Below are 20,260 nucleotides of genomic sequence, written 5' to 3'. Positions count from 1 at the left end.
ATACATTTCTTCTGTGCTTACTTTACTGCTAATCCTTCCTGTGTTTTAAAGCCAACTTGTAATTGTAGGCTGCTTTGTGTGTTGATCTGAACCGATATGTCATGTAATCTGCTGTAGATTCAGCTTAATGCAAATTGAAATAATTGATCCTGCTTTCTTAGGAGTTTGGCAGCTTGCAGGGCTCTCCTGCCTAGGCAGTGAGCCTGCCTTTCCAAACTGCGATCTGTGAATCACAAATTCCTGATTGTGAAAGATACGGTTGGTGAATGCTACACACCAACTGGCTTTAGGGCTCAATTCTGTGCAGTGAATCCCAGTAACAGTATGTAATCTTGTAAATGACAGTTCAGGCAATTATCACCATTACTCACTTTCTTTCTCTAAAGATCTTCAGTGTACTTTGAGCAATTGCTTTTGACCTGGACTGTACAGAAAGGCAGATTTTTTTCTCCAGTATTTTCATGGCAGTTTTTGTTTACAGCAAGAAGATGGGAGCGCAGAGAGTGGTGGATAACAAATCTGTCTCAAGTCAGTGGCTCTTGAATACAAAATAAGGGAAACTGATCACTGATCCATGCCCATTGCCTTCATTAAAAAAAAATAAAATTGAAATTTAGCTTGCTGCAAATGATAAACGGGCAGTGCATCTTGGAGCTTTGTGCAGCAAATGGCTGGTGAAGAATTGTGTTTTAATAGCACAGCTGAGAAAATAATTTGTTGGTTTTTTTAGGAGTTGTGGGGCCTGTTAATGTAGTAGACAACGGAGATGGCACCCACACGGCGGTGTACACCCCTATGCAGGAGGGACCCTATATGATCTCTGTCAAATATGCTGGTGAAGAAATTCCTCGCAGGTAAGTTGATGGAGATAAACTTAAATGAACTGAAGATTTAAGGACCTAATTGTGCCCTCCCAGCACACGAGCACCGTTTAAGGGTAGCTGTGGTCCTCTCTACGTAACCAGTGCAGCTCCTTGTGCGACTCCAGGGTTCCGCGGTAGTTTGAGGCTGCTGCACCTACAGCAGAGAGGCTACAGGGGAGGTGTCCCCCCACCCCAGCATGTACTGTGGTGACTCAGCTGTTGGCCTAGGAGGAGGGGGCAATAACGGGTTTCCCTTTTAAGTCCCTTCAAGGTGAAGGTGCTTCCTACGTATGATGCCAGTAAAGTGACAGCAAGTGGACCAGGTCTCAGTTCCTACGGCATACCGGCCAGCCTGCCTGTGGAGTTTGCTGTGGATGCTAAGGATGCTGGGCAGGGAATTCTGGCTGTACAGATCACTGTAAGTAACTACAAAACCAAGCAGAGTAGAAACTCATTGTTCTAGATGGGCATGAGTGGCTCCCGTTGGAAGCATCCACAGCTGTACCCTGACATCCTCCGTGCCCTGGAGACTGGGCTACTGACTGGACCTTAAGCTCTGGTACAGGAAAGTCTTGCACTCTGCATTTGTAAAGCTCTTGAGGCTGTTCTTATGAGACTTCTGTCTTTGTCATCACCCCATGCTATATTTGGCTCTTGGTTAACCTTCCACTCTGCAGATGCTCAAAATGAGATAAATAGTTGCTTGTCAGATAACGCAAGTGCTGGAATTTGAAGTGGAGACAGTCTTCTAGCAGCGTAGTTCAGCAAGGCCATGAGATAACATCCACACTGAGTATTACATGATGTTAAATCAACAAACAAGTCTCCCTCAAGGTTGCCAGAAATCTTAAGCTGCTTATGGGAGGTACTACAGGAATGTTTTTATTTGACTTTGTTATTGCTCTTCTAAATTTCTGGTGCCTGGACTCTGTGGCCTCAGCAAAAAGGTCTTTGGTTCGTGGGCCATAAAGCACATTTCTCAGCAATGGCATGCCTAGGTCATCGCATGGCTGGTTGTACTTGCCCTTCTGCATTCTTGCTCCCATGCTGTCCCACTGTCTGCTCAGGTGCAGCAAAGCAGTCGCCTTTATTCTGGCATGCAAGTGTGGTCTTAAAGGATCCAAAATGCTTATCAGAGCTCCCAGCCTGGCTGTGGCTTTGGAAATCAAGTTCCACAAGTCCTGCGTGGTGGGAGTGCGTAGGTGATCCTCCTCACAGCGTTTGTTTGCCTCTCGTTCTGTGCTGTTGAACGTCAAACACTTGACAAGCCTTCCTGAAAGAAGTAAGCTCTTTTGTGCTGTACCTAAAATCTCAAGTCCGTTGCAGCTTATCCTGTACCCCAGGCCACGTTAAGCCATAAAATACAGAATGGGGTCAACGTGGGGTTCCCTGTGCACAGGCCTGGAAGGCTTTCCAAAATGCTTCATGCTTTGTAGCTGATGAGTTACTCTGAAAGCTGAGGCTGGGAGCAGCGCTGTCGGAAGCATTATACACAGTATTGATCTTGGCTGTAGATACGAAAGCTTGATGCTGAAGCTCAGATCTGTGTTATTTATGCATCTCTTTATTTCTTGCACTTAGTGTAGAAATGGTAGTTGAAGGGACTACGCAGACCTGCTTTTAACCTTGCAGTGCATCAGGAGCAGGGTGCCTTATCCAGGAGGGTGATGGCAGACTCCAGTAGTGCTTCCCCCTGACCTCAAACCATTCAGGGAGCAGCTGCCCCAAGGGTACCCAGTGCTTTGTCAGGGCAGAGCTGCACATCTCGCTCCCTGTCTGTGCCTCAGGAACCGGGGAAGTGTTCTTCATTTCTAGCAGCGATAAGACAATGAAGCCTAAAGCTTCTTAAAATAAATAGGAAGTTCATTAAAATGGCTTGCTGCATCTTATAAACATTCTTGTATCAAACAGAGAGTAGTTACTGGTACCAGCGCTTGTTTTATAATGGTCTGATACCTTTTTGCCCCTGATAGTCTGTTCCTGGTACTAGTCCTTGAGTGAATATGTTTAACCCTCAGAAATGCTGCAGTTCCGTGTCCGTCTGAGACTCTCTAAATATGGTTGTGAACAGGTTTGCCGTCCTGCTAAAGGAATTATTCATAACTAACTCCACAGTGCCTAAATATTCTGGTTTGCATTCCTCAGGACCAAGAGGGCAAACCCAAGAGAGTGGACATTCATGACAACAAGGATGGCACTTACACAGTCACCTATGTCCCTGACAAAACGGGCCGCTATACGATTGGTGTGAAGTATGGTGGAGATGATATCCCGTCCTCTCCCTATCGGATCCGGGCATCTCCAACTGGCGATGCCAGCAAGTGTTTGGCCACAGGTGAGTGTTGGCTCTTCTCTGTTGCTGTTGTTTGTACTTGGTGTACAGCTGCCTTCTGAGCATGGTACAGTTGATGTAATGGGTGTAGCTGACACTAGAAACTTGCGTTAAGTAAGAGGGGTTTTCCTAAAGATGAAGAAGCGTCCACCCTGTGGGTGAGCAAGAATCTCTTGCAGGCTCTAGCAAAATCTTTCAAACTGCTTGGGTTGTTACAAACAGCCAGATGCAACTGAAGTCTCATGCTTATTTTGGCTTAGATAAATCCTGCTGAGAGCTGCAGTGAGGTTGATTTAAAAATAACACATCTGTGCACGTTCGCTGCATCACGCTCCTTGCATTGCGAGTGTTGCCAGAAGCTTTTCGCTCTGAGCAAGAACAGAATGAATTCTGAGGATGTAAATAGCTGGCTATGTGCTTCTGCATTGCCAATGCCTGTTCAGGCTGGGTGTTATTAGTGGAGGTTTCTGCTGCTTTTCTTTCTGGTCAAGGTTGGCCAGGGTCTGAACAGACTTTTAGAAGGCGTGGGTGGAAGGAGGGAACCTAAAGATAAGATGTTAGTGGAACTCAAAAAAAAAAATAATCATTGCCTCAAAAATCAGTCCCTTGGTGTAGGGGAGGGAATCCATGTTTGTTGCTGTAGGAGCACGCTTACAGCTTCAACCCTTACTGGTTCTCCAGATGGGTGGTCATCATGTGGCTTTGGGCTGGCCGCTGCGGCACGCTGCCACCTCCCATCTGGCTGGGGGCTGTGGCAGGGAGCAGAAGTGGCAGGAGCTACTTAGAAGAATGCCGCTGGGTGTTAAATCCCCTCATTTTAAAATAAATGAATTAGGCAAGACCAAATTGAACAGGGGAAACTCAATCTGTGGTTGCAGATCTGTGAGAGCGTCTGGGCATTTTGCTGACCTGCACCATGCGGTTAGAGCGTACCCGGTGCCCGTCTGGCAGCTGGCTGCTTTCAAGCCTGCTTAAGCAGAAACGGCACAATGGAAAACACAGAGCGGCAGGTATCCCCTTTGCTTCAGAGTTTGTTTAAAAGAGGCCTTAATGGTTGAATCTGATACTCTTCAAAGTAACTGGGGTCGCTGACTATTCAAAATGACTGTGATGGTCACTACTCTCAAATGCCAGCTTAAATTTCCCCTTTCCAAGAAGTGCCTCTGACTCTCCGCTGTAGAGCTGGAATACGGTCGCCATAGGAGTAGATGCTGGAATATGGTCAAAAGTACAAAAGTGGCAGATTCGTTGCCATTTGAAAAGGAGCCATTTACCTGGTAACGAGTGCCGGTCAAAAGCAGGAGTATTAAATGTGTACTGCAAGTAATACTCCGTGGTTCTCATTTAAACACAGCGTTCTTCAGGCTGGATCCGATTGCTACAATTTGGGCATTGTTTCATGACTTTCTTTTTTTGGGATGTGTGGCAGAACAGTGGAAAATCATCTGTGGGTAATGTAGGAGGAAAGATGGCCATGGCTGCTCCTGCACCCTTTATAGCTGCCTACACAGGGAGATTGATGTTAAAGCAGTGACAGCCGAGTCCCTGGCCAGGGCAGAAGATAGTGCTTCTGGCTCTGAATAAAGGAGTAGGGCTGTAGGAGTATGGGTTAAGGCATCGCTTTCTTCAAACGTAGTTTTTTCCCCCGCTGTGTTCTCATCCACCCCCTCTGATCGCAGAGGAGAAGGAAGGCTGGTGCCCAGCTCTCGCAGGCGGCTGTGCTGACCAACACTGGGAACGTCCCCTGTTGTACATCTGCTCCCAAAACCACGCCTGTGGGTCCCTGGGACTGCCATTCTGATGCTGTGCTTCCCAGGCGCCTAGTGGGCAGCCTGCCTGGGAAAACCATCCTCTGAACGCTCTCTGTAATGAAAATTGCCTTGTAGGTCCTGGAATTGCACCCACTGTGAGGACTGGTGAGGAGGTTGGGTTTGTGGTAGACGCCAAATCAGCAGGGAAGGGAAAAGTGACGTGCACTGTCCTGACGCCAGATGGGACAGAAGCTGAAGCAGATGTTGTTGAAAATGAGGACGGGACTTACGATATCTTCTACACTGCCGCCAAACCAGGAACCTATGTGATTTATGTCCGCTTTGGTGGGGTGGACATTCCCAACAGTCCTTTCACTGTCATGGTAAGCCAGCTCTGCTCTGAAAATACCTCCCACTCGGATTCCTGCTGCCACGTTTTATTTAGTGATAGGTTAACTCTGTGTGTAAGTGTGTGTTTAGGCATTTATTAGACTAGCAGGAGCTAATGAATCCTTGTTACTTGCAGAGTTTATTTTGAGCAGGCAACACAATTAAGTGAAGAAGGGTAGAAGCCGTCAGAGGATGAAGACTTGACTTCTCTGAGCCAAATTCATTTTTTCATTTCCTGACACGTAGTTCTCTTTCTAAATGATGGAAGAGTGGTTGTAATTGGGCTGCAACTAATTACTTCAGCCGATGTCAGATACAGTGCTCTGGCTTGTCCGCGTCTCACTCCTTAGAATGTTGACCCTGAAATAAGGAACGGTCTGCTGACAGATCCCAGGGAAGCAGGCCGTTAGCTCGCACTTAAAAATGATTTGCAAGCGCTAGTTAAACTGCTATAGCCAAATCCCTCTCCTAATTATGTTCTTTCCAGCGCGCAGTACTTCAGCGTGTTTAGGTGTAAAAAGCAAACAGAACCCCAGGCTCCCCGAGGAGCAGGCCAGGCGCCTTTCGGGGCTCACAGAAGCCCTTCACGTGAAGAACAGCTCCCCATGTTTGCAAAACAAGTCTTGGTCTTGTAACCTCAGCCGAGGTGGCCCCTGGCAGGTCTCGGTCCATGAAACCGTGTGGCTGTACCTGAGCCTGGCCGGAGCCCGCGGGTGAGTCCTCGGGGCTGGGCTCTTCTTACCTGCCACCCTGGTGGGTCGCTGCTGGTGTCTCTGAAGATTTTAATGAGAAAAATGACTCCCTTGGTTGCCGCTCAGAGCTTACTGCAGGAAATAACCTCTCGAGGTCAGGGAGCCAACTTTCCCACTCCCTAGCTGACTGCCACCATGCATGTTTGACTTGGGTGTTTCAGCTGGGGACACAAAGCGGTGCAACAGCGGTATTTCTGTTTTGCAATGGTTTTCTTAGCGGAGTCTTTCCGTGGATAAGTTTCCGGAAGGTTATTTTGTTAGGTTGGTTTGCAGTGGTGTAAAGGGGCCAGGGGAGCTGGGGTGGCTGAGCACAGTGGGACGGTGCGAGGGGGCGTCAGCCCCAGCCACTCCGGTTGGGTTAAGTGGGGGAGGTGGGATTTTGCAAGTCATCCTCTTGGCATGCCGGGTGGGAAGGGAGGCTGCGCCAGGGGAAAACACATTGGGTGTCTTGACAACACTATCCCAGCTATGAATCAGAAGAATGGCTTTGCAGCTATGACTGCACGTGGGCTGGGTCGTTCACCCAAGTGCATGAGCCGGGAGCAGCCTTCCCACGGCAGCAGGCTGCCCTGCCTCCCAGCTCCTACGCCGTGCTCTGCAGCGCCTGGGGGCTCGCATATTAGGTTTAAACCTTTCCCTTCCCTCCCTGCCCCAGATCCACAAACCAGCACCTCTGAAATTCAGTTCCACCAGTGTTCAGGCACTGCTTTTCAGCTTCCCTCCCAAGCTCCCAACAGCAGCGCGTACCAGCTTTGTCCCTTTGCGGTGCAGCTGGTGGCTTTCCCCAGTGTCCAGCACCTGCGCATATGGGCAGTTTCCCAGTTCCCCTGGCTGGATCCAGGTTCTTGTGATGGTGAGAGGACTGGGAGGGCTGCATGGTGGGAGGGAAGGTGTTGAGGAGCTGGAAGGAGCTGTGCATTCTGTACTGTGAAAGGTGGGAATGCCTCTGTGCCAGAATAACACCTAACCGGCCTTTACCCCTGCCCAGGCTGTAGATGCAGATGATGCTGCCGTGCGGTCGCAGGAGCCAGTGGGCGCCTCCCCCCCAGGATTCCGCCCTTGGGTACACACTTTTTACATATTTCAGCTGTTTTCCCCCCGTCTGTATTCTATTTCAGATGACAGCCTGCTTCTTGGGACTGCTTGAATTGCTCTGGTCATTGTGTTCATTCTTTCTGTTTGATCAATTGTTCTTGGGATCCAGACCTTGTTTTTTCTTTGCTGCTTGAAGAGAGTCTGCAAATAAACTCTCATTTAAACATGAAGAGGATCATTACACCTACAGCTTCTACTTCTGCAATGTCTACTGTTGGCAAAAGCAACCTGAGTGCATTGCTTTGTGTTCCCAGTAAAACAGCACAGTGTCTTTAGTCCAGAGTCGCATTGTGAAATGTGTTTCTTTTGTCCATTTTGTGTTGCAATCACTCTACCCCATTCAAAAATCACTTTCTCTTCCAGGCCTTAAGCAACTAAATCCTTTCAGATGGAGCCACTCTGGGTCTTGCGTGCGCTACATTGTCTTCCATCCCTTTGTGTTCCATTTTGATCTCTTTAACTTTTTTCCAGCATGTCTTCCATTCGCACCGTGTTTGATTCACTCTGCTGCGCGGTGTGGTGGTGTTGTGAAGGAAAGCTTGGCCGGACGCTGCTCTGGTTGAGCTCAGTCCTGTGGCTGGCTGTGATAATCACTGCACACTCCCTTCTGCTTGTGCTCACAGTGGAGTTGCTCAGTGCTCATTTGGGTCTGCCATCTGTTTTGAAGTGACCCATCCTTTTGCTTCCTTTAGGTCGCGGAAGAAGCTTATGTCCCAGTTGGAGACATGAACGGCATGGGATTCAGGCCCTTTGATATGGTTATCCCTTTTGCCGTAAGGAAAGGAGAAATAACAGGTACCTGATGTATGCATAGCCTCTTGGGGAGGTTTTGCTTTTTGTTAGCATGTTTATCCATTTGCAGCTAACAGTCTGGGTGGTCTAGACCACAGCCTGCGGGGGAGGATTTTATCCTGCCAGCAACTTAGTTGTTTAATTTCACATCAAGTGGTGTACACTAAGGGTGAGTAGGATACGCCCTGCTAATGGTTTGAGTTAAATGAGGGTGTTCTTGGTGCTGCCATGGTCCTCAGGCCCACGCTATGAGCTCCTGCACTGTAGGACCTGTTGCTGCTTTTTTCCTTCTGGAGCAGCCACATGCACCCTTGATAAGCTCCGTTATTTACTTTGTGCAGATGCTGCAAAGCAGTCTAATCCTGCATTCATATCACAGACCTGCTTCAGGGCAAGTGAGCGCTTTTCCACGGGTCTGGCAGATGAGAGCATCACCCTGGCTGTGCTAAGCTCCTGCACACATGGGCTGTGTCCCCTCCTGCCTTCTAGCTCAGCAATCCCACCCCAAGCTCTGGTCTGTCCCTGTTGAAGAGACAGTCGATCTTTCTTTTTCAAAATTGCTGCAGGAGAGGGAGCAACAAGGCAGATCGGTGCCTTTCCTTGGGCTTGCTGTGGAAATTTCAGTGGCTGCAGCAAACAGCCCTGCCTGTGGAGTTTGTAAGGTCACAGGACTGTTTGCCAGATGTCTACCACTGCATTGTATTCATGTAGCTTAAGCAGAAAACATGTCTGGTTAGTGTTCCCATTAGTCTCCTATTTGTGCCTGTGGGTAAGGAATTTAACAATTTAGAATACTTGTTTAACATGGCTAGACAATTCTTTGTGGGTGGGAGAGGGGAAGCAAGCAGCTTCTCCTTCTGTAACTCCCATGGTGGCTTTTTGTAGGTGAAGTACACATGCCCTCTGGAAAGACGGATACGCCAGATATTGTGGATAACAAAGACGGCACAGTGACAGTGAGATACGCTCCTACTGAGGTCGGGCTGCATGAAATGCACATAAAATATATGGGAAAGCACATCCCAGGTGAGTCTGACAAAGCAGGCGAGACAAATCCGAGCGCAGTGTCCTGCTGGTACATCTGCTCCCTGGTGAGGTTTCTGTAGCTTAGTTGTATATGCTGCAGTAAGACGTCTTACCGTTCAGAGGCAGTTCATCTGCAAGCAGTCCAGAGAGCAGCTAAAGCAAAGGACTAAGTGCTGGCACATGTGAGCTTCCAGTGTGGTTTAATAGTACCAGCCAGGCTTAAAATGGATTTTGGTTTTTGAAACTAGTTTTTGTGGCATTTTTATTATGAAGAAGAAACATGCAATTTTCTAACTACCGTTTTTTTTTCAAGTTCAAATTTACTGCCATGGTGCTCAGCAAAACTGGTGGTTACAGTGTACGTTTATCCTTAAAAAACTGCACTGGCATAAAATCTCCAGTCTGTGGGGAGGACTAAGTGGCTAAAACACTATAGCTACTCTTTCCATCTCATTGCAATAAAATAAAACACACATGCACACTATGCTGTAATCATTCTTTCTTCCTGGCTGCCTCTTAACAAACAGCAACCACTGCCTTTCATTCCCTCTTTCTTCTCTTGTCCTTACTTGCCAGCTCCCCAGCTGAAGCTGTGCCTCGTCTGGGGCTGCCCCATGGGCATGCCAGCTGCGTGGGGCTGGGGCGAAAAGGGGCAGCTCTGTAGAAGGATGTGTGGGCATGAGAGGACTGGGCTGCTGGTTCTGTTGGTGTGCAGAAACACAGGATAACTTGGGCTGAAGTGGGGGGCTGTTGGAAGAAGGGTTCGCCGGAGTCAAGAAGACGCTCAATATGAGTTATGCATCTTGCTCAACTTTATTAGTTTCTAACACTACTTATATAGAACCGATACACGTGCATATTCGTAAAGCAGAAATATAATTGGTTAGTAGTCTCTAAACGCGCGCGGTTCTCACACCCCTAATTATCATGACTAAAATAAGCATTCTATCCATGTAGCTAATTGTGTTGCTGTGCTTCAGCCTTGTAGTTTGTTCCTCCCTATATTCCCGTACCGCTCCCTATCTCTCTTGGCCCTGCACCTGCTTTCCCAGCAGCTGTAGCTTGTTACAGCCACAGCCTGTTGGCACAACATAATTACTCGGTCTCAGGATTCAAGAATAGCTCAAGGCTACCTTTCTTGTTATCTTCAGCACAGCAACTTCAGCACAATTCTAATTGCAGGCCTATTCTAACACCAGGCCTGGATTGTGCAGATCTTCAGAGATTCTAAGGCCACGCTTCTGCAGCCATTCTTCTACAGGGAGCTTGATAGCGTGGTGCATGGTGCTGCCTCAGTGTCTTCAGCCCTTTGTATGAATATAGCACCTCCCGAAGTGCCAGACTGTCAGATGTGTCGGTTCAGTAAGACCACTGCGCTGCGCCTCACAGAAAGATGATGTGCCATAATGTGTCCTTTTTGAAGGCTGTCATGAATCAAACTTGCTACTCTCTCAGCTGCAAAATCTAGCTTTGTACTTAAGAGCTATCTGTGCCTTTTTTTGGAACCATTATTGGCTGTTGGTGACTGTACTTCTTGTTTTTATGCACCAGCTTAGCTAATCTGAGGCTGGCAAATTTGTTTTTGGATACCCTTCAAATTTGCTGGTTCAGGTTCATTGAGCCAGACAATGTGCTGTGCTAGTTCCTAATTCTGAGCTACCAAAATTCAGGATCTGTGCCTGAACTGAAAGCCTGCTTCTGAGTCATGTTCCGATTTAACATGCTAAAAATAGACTTGTAATGAATAAGACCCTTTACAACATCATTGAAGCTTATCTCTGGCAATTTGGGTAACACATACTTTGTCACGACAATGTGGAACAAATTGTGGAGAAGTGTCTTTTGAAGGCAAAAGGGGAGGCTTATTCATTTGGTGTTTTGTTGGGGGGGTCTTTGGTTTTTTTAAATTGCATTTCAGTGACATAAAGATTCTTCAAATATCAAGTAGTGAGAATGGCATTGAAGAACATGGGTATCAGTAAGCATAAGATCCCATCGGGCCACAGCAGCTTCATGTCTGTTTTATTCTTGTAGTCCGGGACGCTCAAAAGTGCTCCTTTTGGTTTTTCCCTTTAGAGAGCCCTCTGCAGTTCTATGTGAACTATCCAAACAGCGGCAGTGTGTCTGCTTACGGGCCTGGCCTCGTTTATGGGGTTGCCAATAAACTAGCCACTTTCACCATTATCACTGAAGATGCAGGAGAGGGTAAGTCTGTTCTTTAAACCCATCCTACCCTAAACTAGGAACTTCTTGGAAGTGTAACGCACGTCAGCGTTAATTTGCATTCATCTGTCCACCTGTGAATCTCTGGTGTGATACAAATGACTTGTGCAAATACCAGGCTGTAACTTGCAGTAAAAACTGTTTCATTACCTCTGCCCGAGAGCAGTAGATGTACCCTGTGGGTACAGGGTGCAAATGATTCATTTAATTAGAAATAAACTGAGAGCAGCTTAGATGTCATGGGTGATGACTGGATGTGGAATCACTGTTAGATAAATCTCACAGACTGAACAGAGTTGTGGTCTTAGTGGATTGGCCTGAGCTCCTTTTGCTGCTGTCCTTAGAAAACATGCATCTGAGCTGCATTTCCAGTACCAAGTACTCTTTGGACCAAGCCTTTGGACTTGGCGTGCAGGAAGATTTACAGAAGTGCTGTTCTCCTTGTTTCCTAGGTGGGCTGAACTTGGCTATTGAAGGACCTTCAAAAGCAGAGATCAGCTGCATTGATAACAAAGATGGGACGTGCACAGTCACGTACCTGCCTACTCTACCTGGGAATTACAGCATCCTGGTCAAGTACAATGACAAGCACATCCCAGGCAGTCCGTTCACGGCCAAGATCACAGGTATAAAGTTTAGACTTCTGAAAGCACTTCATAATGAAAATTAATCCCTGATAGCATGGGGGACCTGGTTTGTGGCAGGAATGTGAAGTCCTCTGACTTGTTCTGCAGCTAACCTTGTAATATTTTCTGACTTGTTTCTCTTTATATATTCAGATGATAACAGAAGACGGTCCCAGGTTAAGCTTGGTTCTGCTGCTGACTTTTTGTTGGACATCAGTGAGACTGATCTCAGTCTCCTAACAGCCAGCGTTAAAGCCCCATCAGGTCGTGATGAGCCTTGTCTTCTGAAGAGGCTACCCAACAACCACATTGGTAAGCTCTGACAGTCTTGATCTGAGAGAGTAGTATAGTAGCCCCTACTCCAGTTTGCTTTGCTATGTAAAAAACCTGATTTCTTTGCTTCTTCTCAGAAGATTGTTGTCAAACTAAGCAGTTGGTGTTGTTTGGTACAGTTGGCCAAAGACAGAAGAATGACCTCTTGCGTTAGCTTGCATGTGACGTGCCACATTGTGATTGAAGTGCTTTTTTCAGCATATGTGAACGGCTTTGTGGCCCATTTGAGAGCAACACTTCAACATGTGTAAAGACAGTGCTCTTTCAGTATTTCATTTGGTGTGATTAAGGCATTTAAATCAAGTACGACAGGCATAAAAAGTGAGTAACTTCGTCACATTTCTGTGCTTTGTAGGCATCTCATTCATTCCACGAGAAGTGGGAGAACATCTGGTTAGCATCAAGAAGAACGGGAGCCATGTACCAAACAGCCCTGTAACAATCATGGTGGTCCAGTCTGAGATAGGAGACGCCAGACGAGCAAGAGTTTTTGGACGCGGCTTGGTAGAAGGACGAACCTTTGAAATGTGTGACTTCATTATAGACACAAGAGATGCAGGTTAGTTCCATAGCAATGGGACTATGAGATGCTGTGTGTTATGTATCATCTCTAAATGAGAGCCTTCCCTCCCTCCACGTGTGACCACCAGATCACGAGCCAAAAACCAGCAGATGTAAATGGTGTATTAAGGATGCACAGTCATTATTGTCAGTTATTAACTACAGATAATGCTACGAGCTTCTAAGATGCTTTGCGTTGTTTTGGCTGATGTCTTTGTTACAGCCGGCAGGAACTGTCACTGAGACACTCATGAAGCTTTTCTTTCGTTTGATGGTGCTGGTTCTAGTATCGTGTACAGCAAAAAGGAAACGAGCAGGAGACTTCCCTGTTGGTTTAATGCGGACCCTTGGCCACAGTCTTTGAAGCTAACTTTAACGTGGTCAGAGCATTTTAGGAGCTGTGAATGCATGCTGTGCCTTGAATATTTGACTGATTAGGACTACAAAAGTGTCATTAAGGCATCATGCAACTCCCGTGTGCCCATTAAGATACAAACCTACCGACTAGCTACTGCTATGGGTTTGGACTATTTTATGTCAAATTTAGAAGAGCACTATGGAAATCTGAGGCTAACTTAGCTGTGTTGTAGGTTATGCTGGAATCTCACTGGCAGTTGAAGGACCCAGCAAGGTAGATATCCAAACTGAAGACCTAGAAGACGGAACCTGCAAAGTGTCCTATTTCCCAACTGTACCTGGCGTGTACATTGTGTCCACTAAATTTGCAGATGAACATATTCCAGGTAAGCAGAATTGTTGGGTGGCTTTTTGGTTAGTACAACAAAAGCCTTACCTAGGTGGCCAGCACAGTGGAGCTGTTGGTGGGCTGTGTGATCTGGCTCGGACCATAAGTCCCAAAGGTTCAAGGAGGGTCGTACCAGTGCCCTCCACAAGCAGCAAACATCCATAACTTTTCTGTTTGCATGGGTGTAATTCACTTGGACCTGACTGTTAGCTGGCTCTAAAACTTGCCCTGTGATCCACTACAAGCCAGAGAAGCTTCCCCTCCTTCCCTCGATGCAGTGTGTAAGGAGCAGAGGAGGAGTAACTTGCTGTGGTACTTACAGGCAGCCCATTTACCGTGAAGATAAGTGGTGAAGGAAGAATTAAGGAGAGCATCACACGAACAAGGCGGGCTCCCTCTGTTGCAACAGTAGGAAGCATATGTGATCTGAACCTAAAAATTCCAGGTAAGCAACGTGCTTATCCTCATCACCATAACTTGCACTTGTATAGCGTGGGTGTACCTGAAGCAGTGGAAACAGGAATTTCAGTGTTGTTAAGACATCCTCATATTAAGATAGTTTAGGGAAGAAACACTGCTAGTGTGTTGTCTTCAAACTGTTAAAAATAAGCATGACCGTGATCAACATATGGAGAAACAAATACCAGGGGGGCCTTCATCTGTTCTGTGTACAGCAGGCTGGAGAACAGGCTGCACAGCTCGCCCTGTCTCCACGGTTTTGAGATGGTCTTGTTGGCTCTTAACTGTTTGTATGGCTGGCTGGCAAAGGTGAATCCCACGGGCCAGTCTCAGCTGGCTGCACTGCCCCAACCCCTTCAGCTGCCTCCATAGCACCTCGTAAGTGGTCACTGGCCAGGCTCGCTGCTCGCGTCCAGCTGAGCGTGCAGACCGGCAGCCGCGTGCCTCTTCTGTCATTTGTACCGTGTGATAACTCCAGCTCAGGTCCTGCTTCCAAAAACAAATTATCAACCCTCTTTGTCACTCTCTAATCTGTGATTTTTTTAATTCTCTTCTTGTTAGAAATCGATTGTGGGGATATGACAGCCCAGGTAACTAGTCCCTCTGGGAGAAACTCTGACGCCGAAATCATGGAAGCTGACAAAAACACCTATTGTGTCCGCTTTGTGCCACAAGAAATGGGGGTCCACACTGTGGATGTCAAATACAGAGGGCAGCCGGTGCTGGGCAGCCCCTTCCAGTTCACCGTGGGGCCGCTGGGCGAGGGAGGAGCCCACAAAGTGAGAGCTGGTGGGCCAGGGCTGAAGCGTGGAGAGACGGGCATCCCAGGTGAGTCCTCCAGTGTCCACCGGGCACAGGTCTGCAGCCCAGTGCTTTGGGTTCTGGGGGCCTCTGCTCTGGGAGCTAGAGCAGAGCTTGGCGTAACGCTGTAGGGTCGCCCCAAGCCAGGGGTGGTCAGGGGAGAAACACAGAGAAATAATGTTGCTGTTGCAATCTCCATGCGGATGGAGAAGTCTGGAGATGGGCGTTTTGGAACCTGCTCTCGCAGGATGAGCTTGAGGTCATAAGGTGTGTTATACAGGGCTGATTAATTCAAGGCTAATAGGAGCTTCTTGGAGAAACTGCTAAGCGTTATCAGCCAGGATGATGGGACAAGGTAGTGTTCTTCGTACACATAAGTATGGAGTGCTGCATGGTCTGTTAGGAAGAAGCTGCCACTTCTTCTTAGGCCACAAGGCTTAGGCTTGTGTGTGCTCTCGTGTGCTTCAACAGCTGAGTTCAGTATATGGACGCGGGAAGCTGGAGCTGGAGGCCTGTCTATTGCTGTAGAAGGCCCAAGTAAAGCAGAAATCGCCTTTGAGGACCATAAAAATGGATCTTGTGGTGTATCATACATAGCACAAGAGCCAGGTATGTACTGACACCAATTGGTACCAAAATAACACCAGATGCTACTTCAAGAGAAGCTGAGGGCACTCACTGCTGCTTTTCTCCCTGCAGGCAACTATGAGGTGTCCATAAAGTTCAATGACGAGCACATTCCTGAAAGCCCCTACCTGGTTCCCGTCATCGCCCCCTCCGATGATGCTCGCAGGCTCACTGTCACTAGCCTTCAGGTGAGACACAAGGAAACATCTCCACAACTTGCTACACAGACTGATTTCGTCCTTGTTCTCCAAGACCACAATGGTTGTCCTTTTTCCTTAGTAATAGCCTTGCATCTTGCAGCCAGAGAGAGGTTTTTGGCCACTGGCCCGTGGTAACCTGGGCTGGTAGAGCTGGCCTGGCTCTGTCTTGCCAGAACTTGAAGGCAGAAGGCTCAGCTGAGTGTATTACAGGTGGTAAGGTTTGGGAATTAAGAATAAGAGGCTCTAGAAGGTAGCACTGAGGAGCTAAAACTTGCTTTCCACTCTGTTAGCTAGGGGAAGGTTAAGGAGAACTGAAAGATGGACGTGACTCACCAGTGCTGGTGCTGGTGCCGAGTTACTCGGCTGGCACGTGGACCAGAGAGCTGGGCTGGGGGCTGGGACGCTGCTGCAGCCTGGCTGGAGCGTTGGCATGGACAGATGGAGGGGCCCTGCCGTGAGGGGGTAACAAAACCACACGGTCACAGCTCAGATGATTCATGAACAGTAGCACATCCCAGAGTGATTCACAGTTTTGCGGTTGGTCTGGGCTCATCTCTCTGTTAACCTCACCATATCGTGTGTGTGTGTGTGTGGTTATGTACATTAAAATACAGGTAACGTTAAAGGCCTGACTTAAATCTCCAAAGCCAGAAACTTGGATGTGAGTGACACTGAGAATCTGTGTCTAAAGATACTGTACCTCAGTCCTCATCGAGTGGTGATCAGCAATTAGTGCTTCAGTCGAGGCATTTTTTGGGGCATGTCCCAGCTGTGGTTCCGTGGCGTTTGCCTGGGCTGCAGGGCTCCTCCACCTTGCCTGCGTAAATCAGTCGTGACAGCCTGATCCAATAGTATCTCTTCTAACCAGGAGTTACAAGGGCGTTAATTAGTCGCTGTGGTATTGATGTTTCTCTTGTGTTTCATTTAAAGACTCTTTGACAGGAATACTCACTTCAATTAAGTCCTGGAGAGGCAGATAAAGCTGAGTATTCGGTAACGGAGCACAGTGCGCAGCATCAGCTTCCACAAAACCCGCATCAGGGACTTGCTTTATACGTTGTACCTCAGTTCTACTCAGTTGCATTTATTTCCCTCTTCAGGATTTATTTGAAAAAAAAAATAATCATCAGGTAAAGTATGTTAAGCATAAAATATTACTGCCAGATAGCTGCATGGGCTGCTCTGGTTGAGACCCGTTGCGGCACGGATGCCGCTGCCTCGCCTTCCACCGATGGCCTGACAGCGCGGCAACATCTGGTTTCGTGTTTTAAATTGCTTTCTCATGTTAAGAAGTCTTGTGGTGGCGTTCTAAATGCAGCCTCTTGTGGCAAATATAAACATGCATATTACTCTTTCAGACAACTGGATTATCAGAGGCTTTTCCCCTGAATGAATCTGGAATGAATGAAGGGGCTGAAAATGGAGCTATAGCTTAAACATCCTTTAAATCAAGTGCCTGAGTACTGGGGGCTGACCTTGGTGATAACGGATGACTAGTCTTGTAAACCTGCCTCTGCCTGATTTGTCAGTCGTCTGGCTTCCAAAAACGGTCTGTTACCATGGGAAAAACCAGCCTAGTCAGCATGTGTGAGTCCTAAATCAGCCACCTCCTAAGTGGGAGAGAGCTTCTGACTGGGGAGTTAATGCAAGTCACAACTTTACGCCTTTTGTTGAAATCTGAAAAAAAAAAATCCAGTAATTGTGCTGAAGTGGGTATTTCCCTGCCACAAATCTCGCGCTGTCTGAAACAAGAAGTTTACATTTGCTAATCTGACTGTTGCATTCTCAGGAGTCTGGATTAAAAGTTAATCAGCCGGCATCCTTTGCTATAAGGCTGAACGGGGCAAAGGGCAAGATCGATGCTAAAGTCCACAGCCCCTCCGGAGCTGTAGAAGAGTGCCATGTGTCTGAGCTGGAGCCAGGTGAGCACGGCTTTACATTGGTCAAAACGAACCGGGTGACCTCCAAAACGTGCTTGCTGCCCCATGGTGAGGGAGGTTAATCCCTTTGGCTGGCGAGCAGCATGCCCAAGGAGCGTGCACCTTGCTTGGAGAAGACTTCTTGCTGTCAGGGAGTTGTTGGGTCAGGGTTGTGTCCGTGTTTTTCCTAGATAGCTCATGGAGTGACAGAGCCCTGACTTGTGTGAGATACAGATATTTAAGTCTTGGCTTGTCAGTGAAGGTCCAGTGATATTAGTCATAAATAAAATATGATGTGGTTGTTGAATTTAGCCAGGGAAGAAGTTTATTTTTCAAAGCTATGCTACCATCTTCGACTAATAGTTCATTTTTACCTTGCACTCACTCCTTCATACAAAATGTCAAGGAAGCTGAATATAAGCAAACACTACAGAAAGCTCAACACCTGTTTCAGCAATGAGCTTTTCTTTTTCACTTGAAGTCTGAATGAGTTACGGTCTGTACTATGGACAGACAGCAGCTGTCTGGCTAGGGAAGATCAGTCCCTCCTGTGGGTTAACACACGATCAAAAATGTTAAATATCAGCAGATTGCTAAATGACTTTATTAAAGGCGCAGTGTCTGTGGTGTCAGAGCAGCATGCTCAGCCTGCCGGTGAGATCTGGCTTGCTCTTCCCAGCTGCGTTCCTTCTTCGCACCGCTCCCCGGACCGCTGGCAGGCTGGGCTGTGATGAAGCTGTCATGCTGAGTGCACGTGTGAGGCACGTACCCTAAAACTCACCCTGCAGGCTACAGGACAGCTGAGATCAGGTCCTAGTAGACAAGGTGCAAATGCAACCTGTGACACCTCCTGTGATAAACGCAGCATTTTCCTACTTACATATGAGCTTAGTGTAGCTGAGTTTACCTAAGCTGGGACCAAAACACGTCAAAGCGTTACAGAAGCTTTGCTTGGGTCGCTAACTGGCCCTGTGCTGGGTTTAATTGCTGGTTTATTTGTTGTCTCTGATATGTCAGAAAAGCCACTTCTCTCTTGCAGATAAGTATGCCGTTCGGTTCATCCCCCATGAAAACGGCATCCACTCGATTGACGTGAAGTTCAACGGAAACCACGTGGTGGGCAGCCCCTTCAAAGTGCGCGTGGGCGAGCCCGGGCAGGCGGGCAACCCCGCGCTCGTCACGGCGTATGGGTCCGGCCTGGAGAGCGGTACCACGGGTAACCCTTCTTTTCCAGCTCCGATACAGACCTGTTTGCGCTTTGGCTTTGAGAGAGGCAGGAGCTGTTCCTAGGCGTATGTTTATGTGACTTTGCCTGCTAAGGCAGCTGAACTAACCCATACTCTCTGCTGACCCCAGGCACAGGCTAATTTTGCTTTCTCGCATGCTCCTCAAGTCTGAACGATCACCGATTAGCAAGTCTGCAGGCTATTCCGAGCTTTGACGAATTTAAAACCTGTAAAGCAGCAACTGTGGCACGAGTTCACTTGAGGTGGTTAGTGGCTGGGCTACGACTTGCCAGTTAGATTAGCTCCACACTGGTGGTTCCTCGGAGCTCCGGGGATGTTCAGGCTCCCTTCTGCACATGAACTCAATGTCAATGCAAATGCCGGGCAGAGGCTTTTTATGAGTGCAGATGTTGAGCTGGCTGTCCGGTTGAAGGAGTCTTGTTTAACTTGTATACCCCTGTTACTTAAACGGGTACCAGAGTGTACCCAGTTACCTTTTCTCCAATGCTTGCACCTCTAAGAAATTGCCGAGTTTCATGTAACGTGATGTGTAAACTAGGGAGTACGGCAAATTGTAGTGTGCTATATGTGCTTCAGAGGCAGTGTGTGAACTGACTCTTCTTGGAAATCTGACACTTTAGTTATCTGCTCTGGCTGCCCCATCTGATAGTTCACAACTCAAGAACATAGGGTTTAGGGGTGGGTTTTTTTCATTTATATGATTTATAGCCTTAGTAAGAAAGTATGAAAACATTCCAGGATATGCACTTCCATTTATTTAATTGTGTGCTTCCTTGGGCCCTACACACAGGTGAATAAGCAGAGTAAAAGTGATTTATTTTTTTTTCCCTTTTGGTGTGCAAGGTGATAGCTAGTTTTTCTTACCCTATCTACTGCTGTCTGTTATGGATTCCATTTCATACCTTCAGTCTCCCTGAAAAAAAAAAAAATGCTGCATTTATTCAGTCAAAGCTTCTGCTGTGCTGGAGAAACCAAGCAGTTGGTTTTGGAAACAAGTGGGTATACTATGTAAAATAAAGATACTGTAGCCTATGCTGTTTTAATAGGTGGAAACAAAAGCACTCATTAATACTAGCCACTGATACATCAGGGACAGGGGAATTTTTCTCCATCTATGAATGTGCTTGGGGTTGTTTTTAATCTAAATAGACTGTTTAACTTCAGCAAAGTTACTCTGTGCCGCCTTGTTGGATCCTGGCCGCTGCCAAAAGCCCAGTGCCCTGGGAGCGCCGAGCAGCGTTTCAAACAATGATCTACTGTGAAGGTTTCAATAGCTGGTGGCTGAGCACCTGAAACGTGCCCCCAGGAGGGCTGTGCGTCTGCAGCCTCCAACAATGCAAGCCTTTATTTGGGGCACAGGGAAAAAGCAGGGACTTCGGAGCAAGAAGTCTCCAGTGAGGAGCTGTGAAGCTTGCTGCCTTTGGAAATTAATTTTCCTCTGGTTGAGCAGTGCGTGTTGCAAGCTGACTGCCTTACTTCCCAGGCAGGCAGTGCCAGTAAGATTTACGGCTAAGGCAT

General features: G+C 47.5%; 1 protein-coding gene across 5 annotated transcripts in view; it reads left to right on the top strand.

Moving 5' to 3' along the window:
• FLNB (filamin B) overlaps positions 1–20,260 on the top strand; it is a 73,799-nt gene that overhangs the window by 48,745 nt on the left and 4,794 nt on the right. For 3 of the 5 annotated variants that reach the window (XM_040589250.1, XM_040589252.1, XM_040589247.1), the window contains 18 exons: positions 731–854; positions 1,125–1,281; positions 3,009–3,198; positions 5,082–5,329; positions 7,077–7,151; positions 7,876–7,978; positions 8,861–9,001; positions 11,078–11,206; positions 11,677–11,850; positions 12,004–12,162; positions 12,539–12,742; positions 13,335–13,487; positions 13,812–13,934; positions 14,510–14,776; positions 15,221–15,358; positions 15,449–15,564; positions 17,366–17,498; positions 18,535–18,711. In XM_040589250.1, coding sequence (XP_040445184.1) covers positions 731–854; positions 1,125–1,281; positions 3,009–3,198; positions 5,082–5,329; positions 7,077–7,151; positions 7,876–7,978; positions 8,861–9,001; positions 11,078–11,206; positions 11,677–11,850; positions 12,004–12,162; positions 12,539–12,742; positions 13,335–13,487; positions 13,812–13,934; positions 14,510–14,776; positions 15,221–15,358; positions 15,449–15,564; positions 17,366–17,498; positions 18,535–18,711 — 2,811 coding nt within the window. The remainder of the gene's footprint in view (positions 1–730; positions 855–1,124; positions 1,282–3,008; positions 3,199–5,081; positions 5,330–7,076; positions 7,152–7,875; positions 7,979–8,860; positions 9,002–11,077; positions 11,207–11,676; positions 11,851–12,003; positions 12,163–12,538; positions 12,743–13,334; positions 13,488–13,811; positions 13,935–14,509; positions 14,777–15,220; positions 15,359–15,448; positions 15,565–17,365; positions 17,499–18,534; positions 18,712–20,260) is intronic. The other 2 variants (XM_040589251.1, XM_040589248.1) reach the window with 1 other exon arrangement.

This window comes from Falco naumanni, chromosome 4 (assembly GCF_017639655.2).
Source record: "Falco naumanni isolate bFalNau1 chromosome 4, bFalNau1.pat, whole genome shotgun sequence".
Taxonomy (NCBI): Eukaryota; Metazoa; Chordata; class Aves; order Falconiformes; family Falconidae; genus Falco; species Falco naumanni.
Note: the sequence above shows the minus strand (reverse complement) of the source record. Positions and strands in the feature narration are given on the sequence as shown.